Below are 16,809 nucleotides of genomic sequence, written 5' to 3' on the forward strand. Positions count from 1 at the left end.
AAATATACCATTCATTTTCCATAAAAAACAACAAATAGCCAACTTGTTGCATGTCTATTGCATGTAAGGAGCCACTCAGGATCCGGCTTCACAGTTCATTTGATTCATAGGACCACCGCATGGGAATGTGGCAAGTACCTCTCTCCTCTTCCAATGGCACACTGGACCAAATTGGCAATGCAGCAGTGTTGTCAGTATATTGTAAGAGGCAGAGATATTTTCACCATGTCCAATTTTTCTTGAAGAAAAATCAACTCGTGGGTCAGACTGAAGAAAATTGATTTGCACCTGTACATGAGGGATTTATGTGGTACTGGAATTATGCATTTCATGTTAAAAAGTTGCATTAGTACCTTGCCAATTATGTTTGAATAATATATTTAAATTTGAGCTTTGTTCTGTTATTTTGTGTAATCTTTTATTCCAGTACTGTGTGGTGGTTTTTCCACCTTTTTTGCGACACAGGAACTAATTTGCCTCCATTCTCTTACTGTCAGTGTATTTGGCAATAGTCTTGGGAGAAACATGAAAACATTCATCAAGTAGAGACTCCATTGAAATTCATTCAGTTGAATATCTGTAATTATTACGTTTTCTACAAGGGTACAAAAATCCCTCGTGCTTTCCAGAAATGAATCTTTTGTATGCACAATTTCTTCAACACCTGAGTCTTAAAAGCACACTTTGTTGAAAGAAATTTTTTAGAAAATGTTATTTGTATTCAACTGAAAATGATATTTGTCGATAATCCTTGCAGCAACAAAATTCTGAAAGCCTGATAGGAATTTTGAAGAATTTACTGTGAGGTAGCTTGTGAGCTTCAACATTGTAAGCATTAGATCAAATGTTGTCCAAACACAAGCAAGTGAATGTCCAGTACATACACTAATAACAAGCCAAATGCAAAAACAGAGCAGCTTTCAGAGGGCAAATCTTCCATATACTGCAAAATGGGTAACCTCTGAGTGTGCGAGGATGGAAAATTTTAGCCTTTGTATTTGACTTAGCAGTATTGAAGAAACACTTTGCATCTGAATCAAGTTAGTAGAAGGCACGCATTTGCCACTTGATATGTGATCCCTTTTACTATCTGCCTGTTCCAGTAGCTTTGGTTATCCATCTTTGAAAAGCAACCTCACCAAAAATGCCTTATTTTGTTTGGGTGGCTTTTATTTACAAAACACAGTGTCTCGTGGTGCTACTTCCTGTCCGTGCTACTTGTACAGTCTGGGCATTATATTTATGATGACATAAGCTATGCTTATTATCACCCAGAGCAACAATAAACATAATGCAATGAAAATTGTTATGTTTGTAGCTGAAATAATTTTAGTGCTGCTTTGGAATGACTTGAAGCATTTACAAAGTAGAACAACATCTGTTTCCTTGCAATGTAGCACATAGTTGAAGTATCCATAAAGCAGGATGGGACAAAGGACACATTCTAAAGATACTTATCAGCACTGAGTCTGTTAGTTTCATTACACAAGTAAACTGTCCCGTGATTGTTAGGGCTACAGCTTTATAACTACAAAACTGGATTTGCTGAGTTTCTCTGGCTTTGTCAAGAATCAGCTAAAGCAAGGCTTCTGTTTTTTTTCCTTCGTTTGTTCTGCATTAATTTTTTTTTAAAAGACAGTTAGGCACTGAAATGGAAACCTTTGGCACTGATTGAAACCACTGGGCTAGGGTTAATTTAAGCAACTAAAAAGACCTCTCCTTCATCTTTGGATAATAGCCTAATCTCCCCTTTCTAAAGCGTTGATGCTTGCCCCGTCCATGTGTGCCAAATGATTTCAAAACATGAAAGACAGTGGTGAAGTGTTAGGGCACTTTAAAAAGGCCCCAGTTGATAGTGTCTGTGACATTGACACTAATTGGACTGTGACAGCTGCTATCAGACTTAATTAAATGCAGACAACCACTGCTTAGCCTGCTTTTCTTCCTCCCCTGAAGCAATTGGTCAAGTTTATAACAAAGCATTCTTCAAAACAATTCACAAAAACAAAACTCAGGATACAATAAACAGTAGTAGTATTAGCATTGTAAATTTCTCATTGCCCCCAAGAGCTGATGAACAGGTTGAAATGGACTCTTCCACTTACTGGTAAGGCCCAAAGTATTGTACCTTTGATGAGATGCAGACAATCTCCACCCCGAATCTTGGTTGGTTGATACACTTATTGCAAAAGACGCATTGCTTCCAATGATAAAATTGTTCATTAAAAGGTTTATGCTCCCACCAATGTACACCTCCATCTTAGCAGCACGTCATGTTAGCAGAAACCATACGGAGCATGGAGATGTCTTTATCAGAAATTAGGATCATTGAAGGATGTAATGCAGAAGGAAACTATTTGGCTCATGCTGCCAGTACCAGCTTGTTAGTAGATTAATCAATCTAATTAATCCCCAGCTTTCCCCTTTGCCAAGTAATTTGTTTCGCCCTCAGGTATTTGCCTAATGCTCTTCTGAAAGTTATTATGGAAGTTGCCTCTGTCACCAGTTTTGGCAAAGCAGTCCATACTTTGGGTATTCTGAAAAGAAGTAGTTTCAGAGGATGTGCAGGTAGTGATTTTTATTGGTGATATCATTTGTATTCTACAATCACATGTTGGGCAGTTTTTTTAAATATTCTGGTATTTTAACCAAGTCCAAAACAGACTCTCAAAACATAGAACATAAAACATAGAAAAGTACAGCACAGTACAGGCCCTTTGTCCCACGATGTTGTGCCATGGAATAATCCTAATCTAAAAACAAAATAACCTAACCTACATTCCCCTCAGTAATAATGGGAACTGCAGATGCTGGAGAATCCAAGATAATAAAATATGAGGCTGGATGAACACAGCAGGCCCAGCAGCATCTCAGGAGCACAAAAGCTGAAGTTTCGGGCCTAGACCCTTCATCAGAGAGGGGGATGGGGTGAGGGTTCTGGAATAAATAGGGAGAGAGGGGGAGGCGGACCGAAGATGGAGAGAAAAGAAGATAGGTGGAGAGGAGAGTCTAGGTGGGGAGGTAGGGAGGGGATAGGTCAGTCCAAGGAAGACGGACAAGTCAAGGAGGTGGGATGAGGTTAGTACATAGGAGATGGAGGTGTGGCTTGGTGTGGGAGGAAGGGATGGGTGAGAGGAAGAACAGGTTAGGGAAGCAGAGACAGGTTGGACTGGTTTTGGGATGCATTGGGTGGAGGGGAAGAGCTGGGCTGGTTGTGTGGTGCAGTGGGGGGAGGGGACGAACTGGGCTGGTTTTGGGATGCGGTGGGGGAAGGGGAGATTTTGAAGCTGGTGAAGCCCACATTGATACCATTAGGCTGCAGGGTTCCCAAGCAGAATATGAGTTGCTGTTCCTGCAACCTTCGGGTGGCATCATTGTGGCACTGCAGAAGGCCCATGATGGACATGTCATCTAAAGAATGGGAGGGGGAGTGGAAATGGTTTGCGACTGGGAGGTGCAGTTGTTTATTGCGAACCGAGCGGAGGTGTTCTGCAAAGCGGTCCCCAAGCCTCCGCTTGGTTTCCCCAATGTAGAGGAAGCCACACGGGGTACAGTGGATGCAGTATACCACATTGGCAGATGTGCACGTGAACCTCTGCTAAATGTGGAAAGTCATCCCCACAGTGGTCGAGAACGCCCTTGACCGCGTCTCCTGCATTTCCCGCAACACATCCCTCACACCCCACCCCCGCCACAACCGCCCAAAGAGGATCCCCCTCATTCTCTCACACCACCCTACCAACCTCCGGATACAACGCATCATCCTCCGACACTTCTGCCATCTACAATCCGACCCCACCACCCAAGACATTTTTCCATCCCCACCCCTGTCTGCTTTCCGGAGAGACCACTCTCTCCGTGACTCCCTTGTTCGCTCCACACTGCCCTCGAACCCCACCACACCCGGCACCTTCGCCTGCAACCGCAGGAATTGCTACACTTGCCCCCACACCTCCTCCCTCACTCCTATCCCAGGCCCCAAGATGACTTTCTACATTAAGCAGAGGTTTACCTGCACATCTGCCAATGTGGTATACTGCATCCACTGTACCCGGTGTGGCTTCCTCTACATTGGGGAAACCAAGCGGAGGCTTGGGGACCGCTTTGCAGAACACCTCCGCTCGGTTCGCAATAAACAACTGCACCTCCCAGTCGCAAACCATTTCCACTCCCACCTCCCCCCCATTCTTTAGATGACATGCCCATCATGGGCCTCCTGCAGTGCCACAATGATGCCACCCGAAGGTTGCAGGAACAGCAACTCATATTCCGCTTGGGAACCCTGCAGCCCAATGGTATCAATGTGGACTTCACCAGCTTCAAAATCTCCCCTTCCCCCACCACATCCCAAAACCAGCCCAGTTCGTCCCCTCCCCCCACTGCACCACACAACCAGCCCAGCTCTTCCCCTCCACCCACTGCATCCCAAAACCAGTCCAACCTGTCTCTGCCTCCCTAACCTGTTCTTCCTCTCACCCATCCCTTCCTCCCACCCCAAGCCGCACCCCAATCTACCTACTAACCTCATCCCACCTCCTTGATCTGTCCGTCTTCCCTGGACTGACCTATCCCCCTCCCTACCTCCCCACCTATACTCTCCTCTCCACCTATCTTCTTTTCTCTCCATCTTCGGTCCGCCTCCCCCTCTCTCCCTATTTATTCCAGAACCCTCACCCCATCCCCCTCTCTGATGAAGGGTCTAGGCCCAAAACGTCAGCTTTTGTGCTCCTGAGATGCTGCTGGGCTTGCTGTGTTCATCCAGCCTCACATTTATTATCCTACATTCCCCTCAATTCACTGCTGTCCATGTGCATGTCCAGCAGTCGTTTAAATGTCTGAAATGACTCCTTTGGCTATTTTTTGTAACTGGTGGTATCAAGCTTAGAAAAACAGCTGGAACTGGTTGCTTTACAACTGTCAGTGCTGAATATTGAGTAGTTGGCATTCCACCATTTCTAACTGAGTCAATATTAAAAATATCCCAATGACCTATTGCAACAGTAGCTGCAAGAGAATGATCAGGCATGTGACAGCCCAGCGGTCCATATTGAGCAGTTAATTCATTTATTCACAAATTATTATGTTTGACATAATGGAGAAGCTTGGAGATGGGTTTCAATATGTGTTGCTACAATCTTACCCTCACCTAAAGGTGCTGATACAGCAAGAACTGCAGTATATTATTGAAAACAAGATAAATACAAAAGCAAGTAAACTGCTCTTGAAGATTGCTCGGCCTAATGATGAATTGTACGCAATAGTGTAACTGTATATTCTCTCCTGTGTTTTAGGTGAACATTGTGAAGTGAGCAGTCGGTCAGGCCGCTGTGCACCTGGAGTCTGTAAGAATGGAGGAACCTGCATTAATCTACTTGTTGGTGGCTTCAGATGTGAATGCCCATCTGGCGAGTATGAGAGGCCATACTGCGAAATGACGACACGTAGCTTTCCTCCACAATCCTTTGTGACGTTCAAGGGTCTACGGCAGCGTTTCCATTTTACTGTCTCCCTCATGTGAGTAAATCATCGAAGGCAATCTCATTTTATTAAATCTCCCAAGGAAGGGGAGCCCAATTCAGTGTTCATTTTGAACTGCACTGAAGCATGGGAGTCAAGATTGTAAAGCTCTGCCAATGACTTGGGCCAATATTTACCAAAATTTGGGAAGTGATAAAGACAACTTCTACACTTGTGATGTAGAACTCTAGGGCATAAGTACACAATTGTATATTAGTACAGAACCATCACGCCAATCAGGAAACTAGAATTCATGGAAACTAGAACATAGTAGCAAGGATGGGTTTTGGAAGTAAAGTTGTCATTATAGAAAAATGGTGATCTCATTGACTCCACTTTCTCATGTTGAGAAGATTGAGAAAGAAATAGGTCGTTTTGGTCTTGGATCATGTTCCATCATTCAAAGTGGTAATGGCTGATCCAAAATTTAATTACATGTAGCCTCTTTTGCCCCTTTTACTAAAACCTTAGCCAATAAAAAAACATCAATTGCAGATTATGTTTAACAATTGATCTAGCTTCAATTATAGTTTGCAGAAAACAGGCCCAAGCTTCTCTAATACTTTGTGTAGAAATGTTTCTAAGTTTTATCTCGGAATGACCTGTTTCTACTTTCTGCACAATGCTGCCAGTCACAAACACACAGCCAGCAGAATCTATTTTTCTGGAAAGATTCAATGTGTTCCTTGAAACACTTTAAACTTCAGTCAAATCACTACTTGACCATATAAATTCCAGGGAATGCAACACAGAAATCTGTAGAGTATCCTAATCATTTGAGCTTAGATTCTGGTAAAAGTAGATTGCCCTTATTTCTAAGGTGTTGTGCTCATAGTATTCCAGGTATTGTATAATAGTGACATAATGTTGAAATCTATTACCCATTAATTTAAGTCATCAATATCCCTCTCATTTTATATTTCCATCTATATTGCTTGTTGTTCAATCTACTGTGTAATTGTCAATTCTGGATATGTGGCTTTCTGGTTGCTCCTCTAAGTAATGAATAAGTGCAGCAAATAGCTGAGGTCCCAACACCTTGAAGGACACCTCTTAGCCACACTATACCAAGTGGAGTACTTGCCCATTGATCTTCCTATATCTTTCTGTCTGCTGAGCCCATTTCCTCACCAGGTCAATAAATTGTCATCAATTCCATCAGCTTCAATTTTGACCAATATATGTTACGGGGATTTTTATCATGTGCCTTCTGCACATCCTGAAATAATATCCAGAGAAATTCCCCTGTCTGCTTCTGGAACCACCCCTTTTTAAAAAAAAATGTCATTCTGGTTCTTGGGGCGTGACCCACCTTTTTGAACAAAAGCCAGGTTGGCACTCTCTGCAAAGAGGACGGTGTGGACAGCCATGATAAATGCCGCAGCCAGGCTAAGGAGGAAAAGTTTACCACTTATCCCAGTTGCACAGAATATAATTTATCACTTTGACAAGGACTGTGTTGGTACTGTGACAGAGGAAGAATATTGGAGTGAATTAAAGGTGGAACTGTGGGTACAATTTTGGGAGAAGATAACACATTTATGGACTTTGGAGGGGAAATGAAGGTTGGAGGTCGGATTGTAGTTCACAAGGAAGGGAGATTTGAGGTGTTTTTTCTGAGAGGAGGAGTGATGATAACAGAATTAAAGGAGAAAGAGACAGCACCTGAATAGAGAGAACTGTAGACTTTTCAGTTGCACTCACATGTGATTGTGCAGGAGAAACTGGATAATCAGCAACTCAGTTGGAGTAGGCTGAAGGAACCATGAGGTGGATTTAAATAGACTAAAGGTATACACATCACAATTTGTCCTTCTGCTTTCATTTCACTAGCATGTTTCTTATCTTCACTACTGATCTAATTACTTTACATCGTTTAGCTTTCCCTTTTTTAGCTGTCATGTCTAATACAGTTTCTGATGTTTCATTCCAGTCTCCTTCCTTTTCTGTGTTTTTGAACTTGTTGTTATCTTAACGCACCTGTTTATTGCTTCCATTTGCACATAGCTCATTACATTGAAATCCTTGAGAGTCTGATCTCTAATTTAGCCCTATGTTCCCAGTGTTTTCCAAGAAGAATCTCTTGCCTACTCTTCCCTGTGTCATTGATCTAAACATAGATCATAATAAAAGAATTCTTGCAAATCCCCTCCGATACCCTTTAAATGCTATTCAGGATCTCCCTCATTCTGCCACTGTTTAGGCAGCATGTTACATGGGATTCTCAATCCTGATTATAATGAATTGTATCCCTTCTTTGAATTGTTGAATCCTCTACAAATATCAGATTACTTTTTCCCTTCTCCTCCTTCCCTGCCTTGGACAGCCTCCTGCTGCCAGGTACAATGATCATCTTGCTTGCTGCCGTAAGTCCGTAAGATATAGGACCAGAATTAGGTTATTTGGCCAATTCAGTTTGGTCCGTCATTCAATTATGGCTGATATGTTTCTCAATCCCATTCTGCTGCTTTCTCCCTGTAACCTTTCCTAACCAAGAGCCTATCTATCACTCAATGACTTGGCCTCCACAGCCCTCTGTGGCAGTGAATTCTACTGATTAACTACAGTCTGGCTGAAGAAATTCCTCCTCATCTCAGTTCTAAAGGGCTATTGCTTTACTCTGAGACTGTGTCCCCACCTTGGATCCTAGTCTCTCGTACTGGTGGAAATGTCTTCTCCACACTCCTCCTATCCAAGCCTTTCTTTATCCTGAAGGTTTCAATCAGATTTCCACCCATCCCCTCAACCCCACCACCTTATTCTTCTAAACTCCACTGAATCAGACCCAGAGTCCACAACCACTCCTCCATTGTGACAGACTTCACCTTCTGGATCATTCTTATAAACCTCCTCTGGGCCCCCTCGAACACCAACATATCCTTTCTTAAATACAGGGCCCAAAACTGCTTAAAATATTCCAAATGCAGTCTGACCAGAGCATTATGCAGCGTCAGCAGTACATTTCTGCTCTTGTATTCTAGCCCTCTTGAAATAAATGCTAACATTATATTTGCCTTCCTAGCTGCCAACTGAAACTTAAGAGGATTCTGAACTTGGACTCCTAAGGCCCTTTGTGCTTCACAATTCCAAAGCCTTTCTATCTGAAAATAGTCAACGCCTTTGTTCTTACCAAAGTGCATAACTTCACAGTTTCCTGTATTATATGCCAACGACCAATTCTTCACCTACTTTCCTAGGGTGACCAAGTCCTTCTGCAGCCTTCCCGTCTCCTCAACACTATCTATCCCTCCACCTATCTTTCTATCATCTGCACAGTTAGCAACAGTACCCTTATTTCCTTTGTCAATCATTAATACATATAACATGAACAGTTGTGGTCCCAACACTGATCCCTGCAGAACTCCAATAGCCACCAGCTGCCATCCTGAAACAGATCCTTTTATTCCCATTCTCTGCCTTCTGCCAGTCAGCCAATCCTCTATCCATACTAGTACCTTGCCCCTAATAGCTGGGACTTTTTCTCTTATTGAGCAGCTTCCTGTGCAGCACCTTCTGAAAGGACCTCTGAAAATCCAGATAGATCACGTCCACTGGCTTTCCTTGTTTTCTGATTCTTCAAAGAATTCTAAAAGATTTGTCAGACGTGATCTCCCCCTGACAAAGCCATGCTGACTCTCTCCCATTTTACCCTGCACTTCCAAGTATTCTGAAATCTCGTCCTTAACAATGAATTCTATAAATCTTATCAGCAACTGAATTCAGGCTAGGTGACCTATAATTTCCTATTTTTTGCTTCCCTCCCTTCGTTAACCAGGGGTGTAATATTGGCCATTTTCCAGTCCTCTGAAACCCTCCCTGACTCCAGTGCTTCCTGAAAGATCACCACTAACGCCTCCACAATTTCCTCAACTATCTCCTTCAGAACTTTGGGATGTAGTCTGTTTAGTCTAAGTGACTTATCCACTTTCGAACCCTTCAACTTCTCTTCAGTGATGGCCACTACACTCTCATCCCGACACCTTTGAAGTTCTTGTGTGCTGTTGGTGCCCTCCAGCAGTGTTTATCCTTACAGCATGCTGCGACAAGTGAAAGTACTTGTTGAACAGGATCAGTTTTGATAGAACACCACACTCTCTTTAACCTGGGCAGCCATCACTTTGCACTCTATTCATCAGACTAAATCCTTTCTGAACTTGCACCTCTTCACCTTGCTCCTCTTCCAAGCTATCAGACAATACTGCCAGAGATAATGGGAACTGCAGATGCTGGAGATTCCAAGATAATAAAATGTGAGGCTGGATGAACACAGCAGGCCAAGCAGCATCTCAGGAGCACAAAAGCTGACGTTTCGGGCCTAGACCCTGCCTCTCCTTTTGAGCTTTAGCTACAATTCACGCTCCAGCTTGGAGATTTCTGAGATGGAGACATTGACTCCTTGTGGGACAGTCTCACTGTCCATGAATTCCTACATACTGCAATCCAGACACACAACCTGTTCCATCATATCCTAGTCTAGTCATCACAGAGATGCATTATTCATTTATTGTAACTTTGTCATTTTTTTTGTACATTAAACATTAAACATTAAGACACTTCACAAAAATTCAAAAACTTAATAAATACTTCAAATACTTAATGCTCTACACTCATGTGAACCGCAGTAAGTACGAGAGGCAAAAGAAGCAGCACCTATCCCTTCTGTGCAGAATTCCCATCTTTTCCACACACTCTCAATGCATTCCAGTTGTGACCTCTTTGGGCATCAGGTCTAAGCTATTTAGTTTTAACGACCTTTTTCAGATCCAGCCAAATTATAATTGCTCGGTCAGCTTCCCTTCTTCCCTATAATTGATTCCTTCTTCAGGCCGTCACTTACCATTGACAGGGATGGTAAACTTCCACTGACAGGTACCTTCTACAAGCTAACTTGTGGTTCCTTTTTCAGTTTTAAAGTTCAAAATTATATTCAAGTTTTAAATTGAATTTCTGTTTGAAACTGCTTAGAGCTTCGTGTGTATGTGTGTGTGGTATATGCCAATACCATTGTGCATCCAAGTTTTGCTGTTCATACAAAGATAGGTGGAAAAGTAAGTTGTGGGGAGGAGACAAAAAGGCTGCAAAGAGAGAAGGACAATTCAATTGAGTGAGCAAGAACATGGAAGATAGAATGTAATGTGGAGAACTGTGAAAGGAAACATAGGGTATTTTGGAGTGGTGGGAAGGCATGGAATTGTTGGTATTCAGAGGGAACTGGGGGTTTTCTTAAAACATGAACAGTCAGGGATAGCAAACAATTGGAAAAGCAAATGGTGTGTTTGCATTTGTTCGAATGGAATTAGGGTATAAAAACAGTCAAAATGTTTTGCTATACTTTTGTCGGGCCTTGGAGAGATGACACTTCCGGGATTGTGAGTGGTTTAAGTTTACCTAAGAAAGGTAGAGGGAGTGTGACAAAGGTTTACCACATTGCTTTATGGGATGAGGAGATGTTGAGTAGACAAAGTCTGTATTCTCTAAAATTTAAAAGAATGAAAAATATTCTAATTTAAACACATCAAATTCTGATGGGACTAGATTCTGAGAGGATGTCTCCCTGGCTGAAAAAAAAACAGACTGTTAAAAGGTCATGAAGCTTTGGGATTCTCTGCCCTGAGGATTGTACTGCTTAGTTATTAAACACTTTCAGGACAAAGAAGAATGCGTTATTGGATATGAAGGCAATTAAGGGATTTGAGAATAATGCAGGAAAATGGAAGTTGTGGTAGAAAATCACCTATGATCCAACTAAATTGTAGAGCAAGTGCAAAGAGCCAAGTGGCCAACTGCTGTTTCTTGAGTTCTTCTTCAGTCTCTGGCTGTACACCTCCAATTCTAGCCTTCTGTAGGTTTTGGACTTACATTGCTCCAGGTGCCTAACTTTGAGCAATCCACTCTAAACCTCTCTCCTCCTTTGGCATGCTACTTGACACCTAATTGACCAAGCTTTTACTCCATTATCCACTTGTGACTCAGTGCTAAATTTTATTTGATAATTGCTCCTTTAAAGAGCTGTGGAACATTTCATATCTTTAGTGTTTTAACTTAATAGATTATTGTTGCTTTGTACATTGTTTACCACTAGTCCAAGGGTAAAAGAGAGAACTAATGCTGTTTGAGAATTCACCGCAAGTTCTCCAGCTGACCATGTATATATTGCACCCTGCCAAACCCTGCAAGTTTCACTTTCTGTTACAATGGTGGGAGCAGTTGTAATCCGAAGGACACTCTTCTGCACATTTTCTGGCCATGTTCCCTTTTGTGACCACTGTAGACTACCATCTGAGAGATTACTGGAGTGATCTGAGAGACGGCAGTGCTCGGTACTTGCCGTACCTGAGGGTGGTGGTGCTTCTTGCATGAGCAGACAAGCATGTCTCCTAAGTAGCTGGAAACCAGTTGTAACAGCCACCTACATGAGATAGTCGTGGGACTTTTGCCAAAAATGGCAATACTTGTGTTCTTTGGACCTGGAGGAATATTTGGCAGAAGGGAGAAGGTTGTTGGAGAGCTACTAAACAGAATGTATCCTAACAGTGTAGAAAACTGCCCACTGAGCTGCACCAATCCCAACAATGCAATTATCAATGATCTTTCCCCAATGTCCCTAATTCTACCTAATCTTGGAGCCCAGGGTGAAATACGTTGCTTCAAATTCATGACGATGTTTGCTGCAAGTAATCTGTTTTTCTGCAATTAATGTGTAGTTTGAGTACAGATTGCCACAGTTTATGAATTCAATTTTAGTTTCATGAAGCATTTACTCATAATGAGATTTCATGAAGTACCAGTGCAATTATGCTCTTACTTGTGCAGTGGCTTTGTGCTGAATGCACCAGTGGTACTCATATGTATTTCATTCTTATCAAAGTGTGCATCAGTGAGTTTCCAGTCAAAAAATTGCTTTTAAAAAACTTACTGGTAGATGGCTATGAGTGATGTGCTGTGACATTCTGATATGTACAGTTGTGCATAATGTGTCCAACTGGTAAGTGACAGCATTGAAAATAGGCAAAGGAATGTAATTTAGTGTGTTGTGCTCTTAGAATGTGAAACACACTGTAAACCTCTCCGATTGTGACTTGGGTCATTAATTATATATTCCTTTGCTTTCACTCTAGTAATACTTATACTTGGAAATCAAGGATTATAATCTGTAGTTCGCATATTCTGTCTCTACTGAGACGTTTATGCAAATAGCTGATTTGTTCCTTTTTATGTTAAATTTGTATTTCAATCAATCTTCTCTCTGAATTCATTGGTTGGATTGATTTTTAATTTATGCACCCTGGCACCTTGCCAGGGAGATATAAAATATACTTGTTATTGAAGAATGCCTCTCGTTTTTTTCACAAAGAAGGCTTTGGCTCTACTTTGCATGAGTGCTGCTTTGTGCATGTTAATGAACTGGGGCAGATCTTTATACAATGGGCAGCATGCTAAATTCCAAATATCCACTTGTTTAAGGTTGTCCAAGCACTGGTACACTTAACAGAGTCTTATTGACATCACCATGGAGATAATGCTTGGTACCCCAGAGATTCAAAGGTAGAACAAAAACTTACTGCCAGCTTGTGTCTTTGGGAATGACAAGAAATACAATAATACTGTGATTTGATTTAGTGCAACAAAAATCATAAACAGAATATTATGACATAACCATTTGGCAAGTTTACAGGTTTACTACTGAGTATCCGGTCACACTTTGTGTCTGCTGTTTTTGTTCTAGCAATCAGCTACTTTTTTTTAAAAGAAAGCGTATTCTCCTCATGTTTAAAATGGCGACAACGGGTAGAGAACCCAAATCCTCCATGGTGGAGATGCGGCCGCTGTCCTTAAACTCCAAAGGGAAAAATGTGAACCAAATTTTGAAAATCTAGAAAGCTCTGCATGTTTGCATGCAAAATTATTGCAATTATCACCATTTACGCTGAGAAAGCAATGGGAGATCTTTCAGTGAAGAGATTTCTTTTCCAGGTGTATATTTTTGAAAATGTACTTTTAAAATATTTCTGGTATTTTGTAAGGATTAAAATCCCATTTCAGCACCCTTCCGCAGTCGGCTGAAGCATTAATTAAATTACAGTTTTTCCTAATTGTACCCAGTTCAGTGTTTTGCAATAATTTATCCAACGTATTAAGAAGTGTACAGTTCTAAGAGAATTTCTGCTGTCAAGTGTTTACTGTCATGCAGGAAACTTTTATAAATGTGCTGGGAAAAGTATTTAGCTGTTTGGTCATCTTACATTTTACAAAGTTTAGTTATGGTTCAAGTTCTGAGTTTTCATAATAAGTAAGGCCTTCCTGAGAGGAATATTGCAGTTCATTAACATGACTAATTACTGCAATGGTTGCGTACAAAGTAATCCAAGTATAAGAGGATTTTACTCCCAACACTCCAGTCAAACCTCAAATAATCATAGCCTACGTCGAGTTGACAAACGTATTTTGTCTCTCTACCGTTTTCATCTCATTCCATGCAATTATCTCCATTATTCTTACGTCCTGCTGTGATTTTTGAATTGCTACTTTCCCTCTCGGTCTCAGTTCACGCTTTTCTATTTGGTTAAAAATCCTCGACATGGTCCACAAAGAACAGTATTAGCAGGAGACAGACCTGAATCTGGTACTGAGTGGTGCCAGTTAAATGAAATGGCATTGGAAGAATGGGAAGCAGGAAGCTTGTGTAATCCACTTTTTAAATGGTGCTTTGGGACTGAAATCATTCAGGAGGAAACCTGAGAAAGAAACTGACTTGAGTATATGGCGACTCACACTCACATTGTGAATTCCCAACTATAAAATTAACTTCCCATATTATTAAAAATAACAAGGTGAAGAGCTGGATGAACACAGAGGCCAAGCAGAATCAGAGGAGCAGGAAGGCTGATGTTTCGGGCCTAGGTCCTCCTTGTCCAGCATCTGCAGTTCCTACTATCTCTTCCCATCTGATTAACGAGTATAAACAGGTTTTATATTTGCATTCAGAAAGGCAAACGTAACCACTTTAAGTCTTCTGTTGTGGCTTGTGTGTCTGTTGGAGAAAAGAAAGAAAATCACCTTCATTTTGAGCTGTGTATATAAAATATCCCACTGTTACATTTACCCTATGATCTACTGCACTAATTTATCTCAGTACTTGGTCAGTCATATTGGCTGAGATTTTGCAGTAATAATAATGCCAAAACTGTTAAAAATGAAACAAAATGTGCTCTGACAATATTCTGAATGAGTTTGTAAACATGATCAGTAATAAGTATCTAAGAAATGTTCATCATAATTGACAGTTGTGGATGATTCATGTTCAAGCTGGAAACAATCTGCTGCCGATGAGTTAATGTGCAAACTACTGGATTACAGGATTACACTGTGATTAGGTAAACAAGCTGCAATTTGCAACTAAGATTTGACAGGAGACTTGGGCAGGAGAGTCTTCAGCTCAAGCCTGAAGCATGAAAAATCTCGGCTTTAAACTGGTCACTGATACGTCTATTTAACCTGTATTAGCTGAGATCGTTTAAAGCTTTAAAACTATTGCACTGCCTTTAAATTAAATAATCCTCTAAAGTTGAAGGGTTAATATTTCCACTTGCTCTCCACTGGATATTGATGAGTAGCACAAAATGAAGGGTCTATTGTTGCACTGATACTTCGATCCCCTGAAGGCACACAACTGGCACAAGTATCACTCTTGTGGCAGTACTGATGAGAAGAAGGCTTCATGAGGTAAAGCCTTCTCTTACATGCCAGAAGCACTTTTGCAACTTGCTTGATGGCCATATATACTGTGCCTGTCGGTGCACGTTTACTGGTGGTCTTTATCACATGACCTAACTCGGCCCGTTTTCAGTGCTTCTTCACAATTTTAATAAACCTGCCTCGCAAATGAAGCTTTCAGCTGCAACAGGTTCTGTCAGCTCTATGATTACTGATCAGTGAAGAGCTATCTGATTCCACTCCCCCCTCCCTAGCCTAGAGGCACAAAAACTACTTACAATGCCTTTACCGCCGTCCTGGAGATCAAGTTTGCTCAGCACAGGGGTTCCAGCAGGAGGAGGCTTTCCAGTTTGCGTAGCTCGGCTCCACATCAAAAGGCGCATTTTTAAGATTGAGCCAATTAGGATTACAGAAACACAATTTTATTGTGAGGCAGATATCTGAATGTAGATTTACAGAAATAGTAACAATTCATTTTGCATGGAATTTCATTTCATGGCCATTCTAATCTGGTTTGATTCTTCTGGTCCAGAGAGGCAATCATAGTTAGCTTGTCACCATGTTAATATTTATTTTACATTAGTACCGAGCTCTGCAGGAATTCTGACCCTTACTCCTTCAGAAATTCAGACCACAGTTGAAATGAACACAGCCTGTGCCCTGCAGGATAGTTGGGGTCGGTGAAACCGCATTCCCTTTTACAGCAGTCAGTGTGCCGTGTTCGGAGAGTGAAATGTGTAACAGGCCTGCGAGAAACTTTGTGACAGCGCCTGTGAGGGTAAGTACTTCAGGCAAGAGTGAGGTTAGGGTGCCAGGCAAATGACAGAGTACTTTAGCTGAGGATGGTTGTGGGTATTGTCAGAGCTAGTGGTGGAGGTATGCCAGTGTTTGGGGGAGTGGTGGGGTGGTAAAAGGGAGAAGGAAAAAAGACGGAGAGGAATTACAAGATAAATGTGGCCGGATGCAGTCTAAAATGAATCACTGCCTAGAAAACCAAACACAACAGCTGGTAGGGTACTCATTAAAATTCCAGCACTAAATTCACAATTTTGAAAACCTAAACTATTTTTAAAGCAAACCCACTGACACTGACTTCTAGTGATACTTAACCAACAGATTTTGCCCAAAGTCTGGGTAATTTTAAAACAACAAAAAAAATTGAGAACAATACATGGCCTATAATGGCTGGATAGAAGCATTAAAATGATCACCCCAGAGCAGTATATATATTTTGAACAGTGCATAATTTCCAAGTGTCTTTCTAACATCGATGGAAAGAAATTTGTTCACAGTCTAAAATACTGCAGGGCTGACAGACCAGATATGCTTTCAGTAAAACAAGTAATGGCCAAATAGTAGTCAGTGCAGAGTTATTGTTGCCTTTCTTAAAGAAGCTGACCATTTAGAAGTGGGACAGAAGGGGAGGAATGGACTTTAATTTTTAAGTGGATCAGCTGAGTAGCAGGTTTCATGCAAATATCAATTCTGATGTTGGCCAAGAAGTCACTTTCAGCAAAGGATATTGCTGACAATATTTACATTTCCAATGCAGTCATGATAAAACAAGAATATTATGTC

At 41.4% G+C, this 16,809-nt stretch overlaps 1 protein-coding gene across 5 annotated transcripts in view; it reads left to right on the forward strand.

The window, feature by feature from the left end:
- The window catches only part of celsr1a (cadherin EGF LAG seven-pass G-type receptor 1a), a 329,568-nt gene that overhangs the window by 172,572 nt on the left and 140,187 nt on the right, over positions 1-16,809 (forward strand). For all 5 annotated transcript variants that reach the window (XM_048553751.2, XM_048553752.2, XM_059654625.1 and 2 more), the window contains exon 4: positions 5,292-5,514. In XM_048553751.2, coding sequence (XP_048409708.2) covers positions 5,292-5,514 — 223 coding nt within the window. The remainder of the gene's footprint in view (positions 1-5,291; positions 5,515-16,809) is intronic.

Source organism: Stegostoma tigrinum, chromosome 25, assembly GCF_030684315.1.
Source record: "Stegostoma tigrinum isolate sSteTig4 chromosome 25, sSteTig4.hap1, whole genome shotgun sequence".
In the NCBI taxonomy this organism is placed as follows: Eukaryota; Metazoa; Chordata; class Chondrichthyes; order Orectolobiformes; family Stegostomatidae; genus Stegostoma; species Stegostoma tigrinum.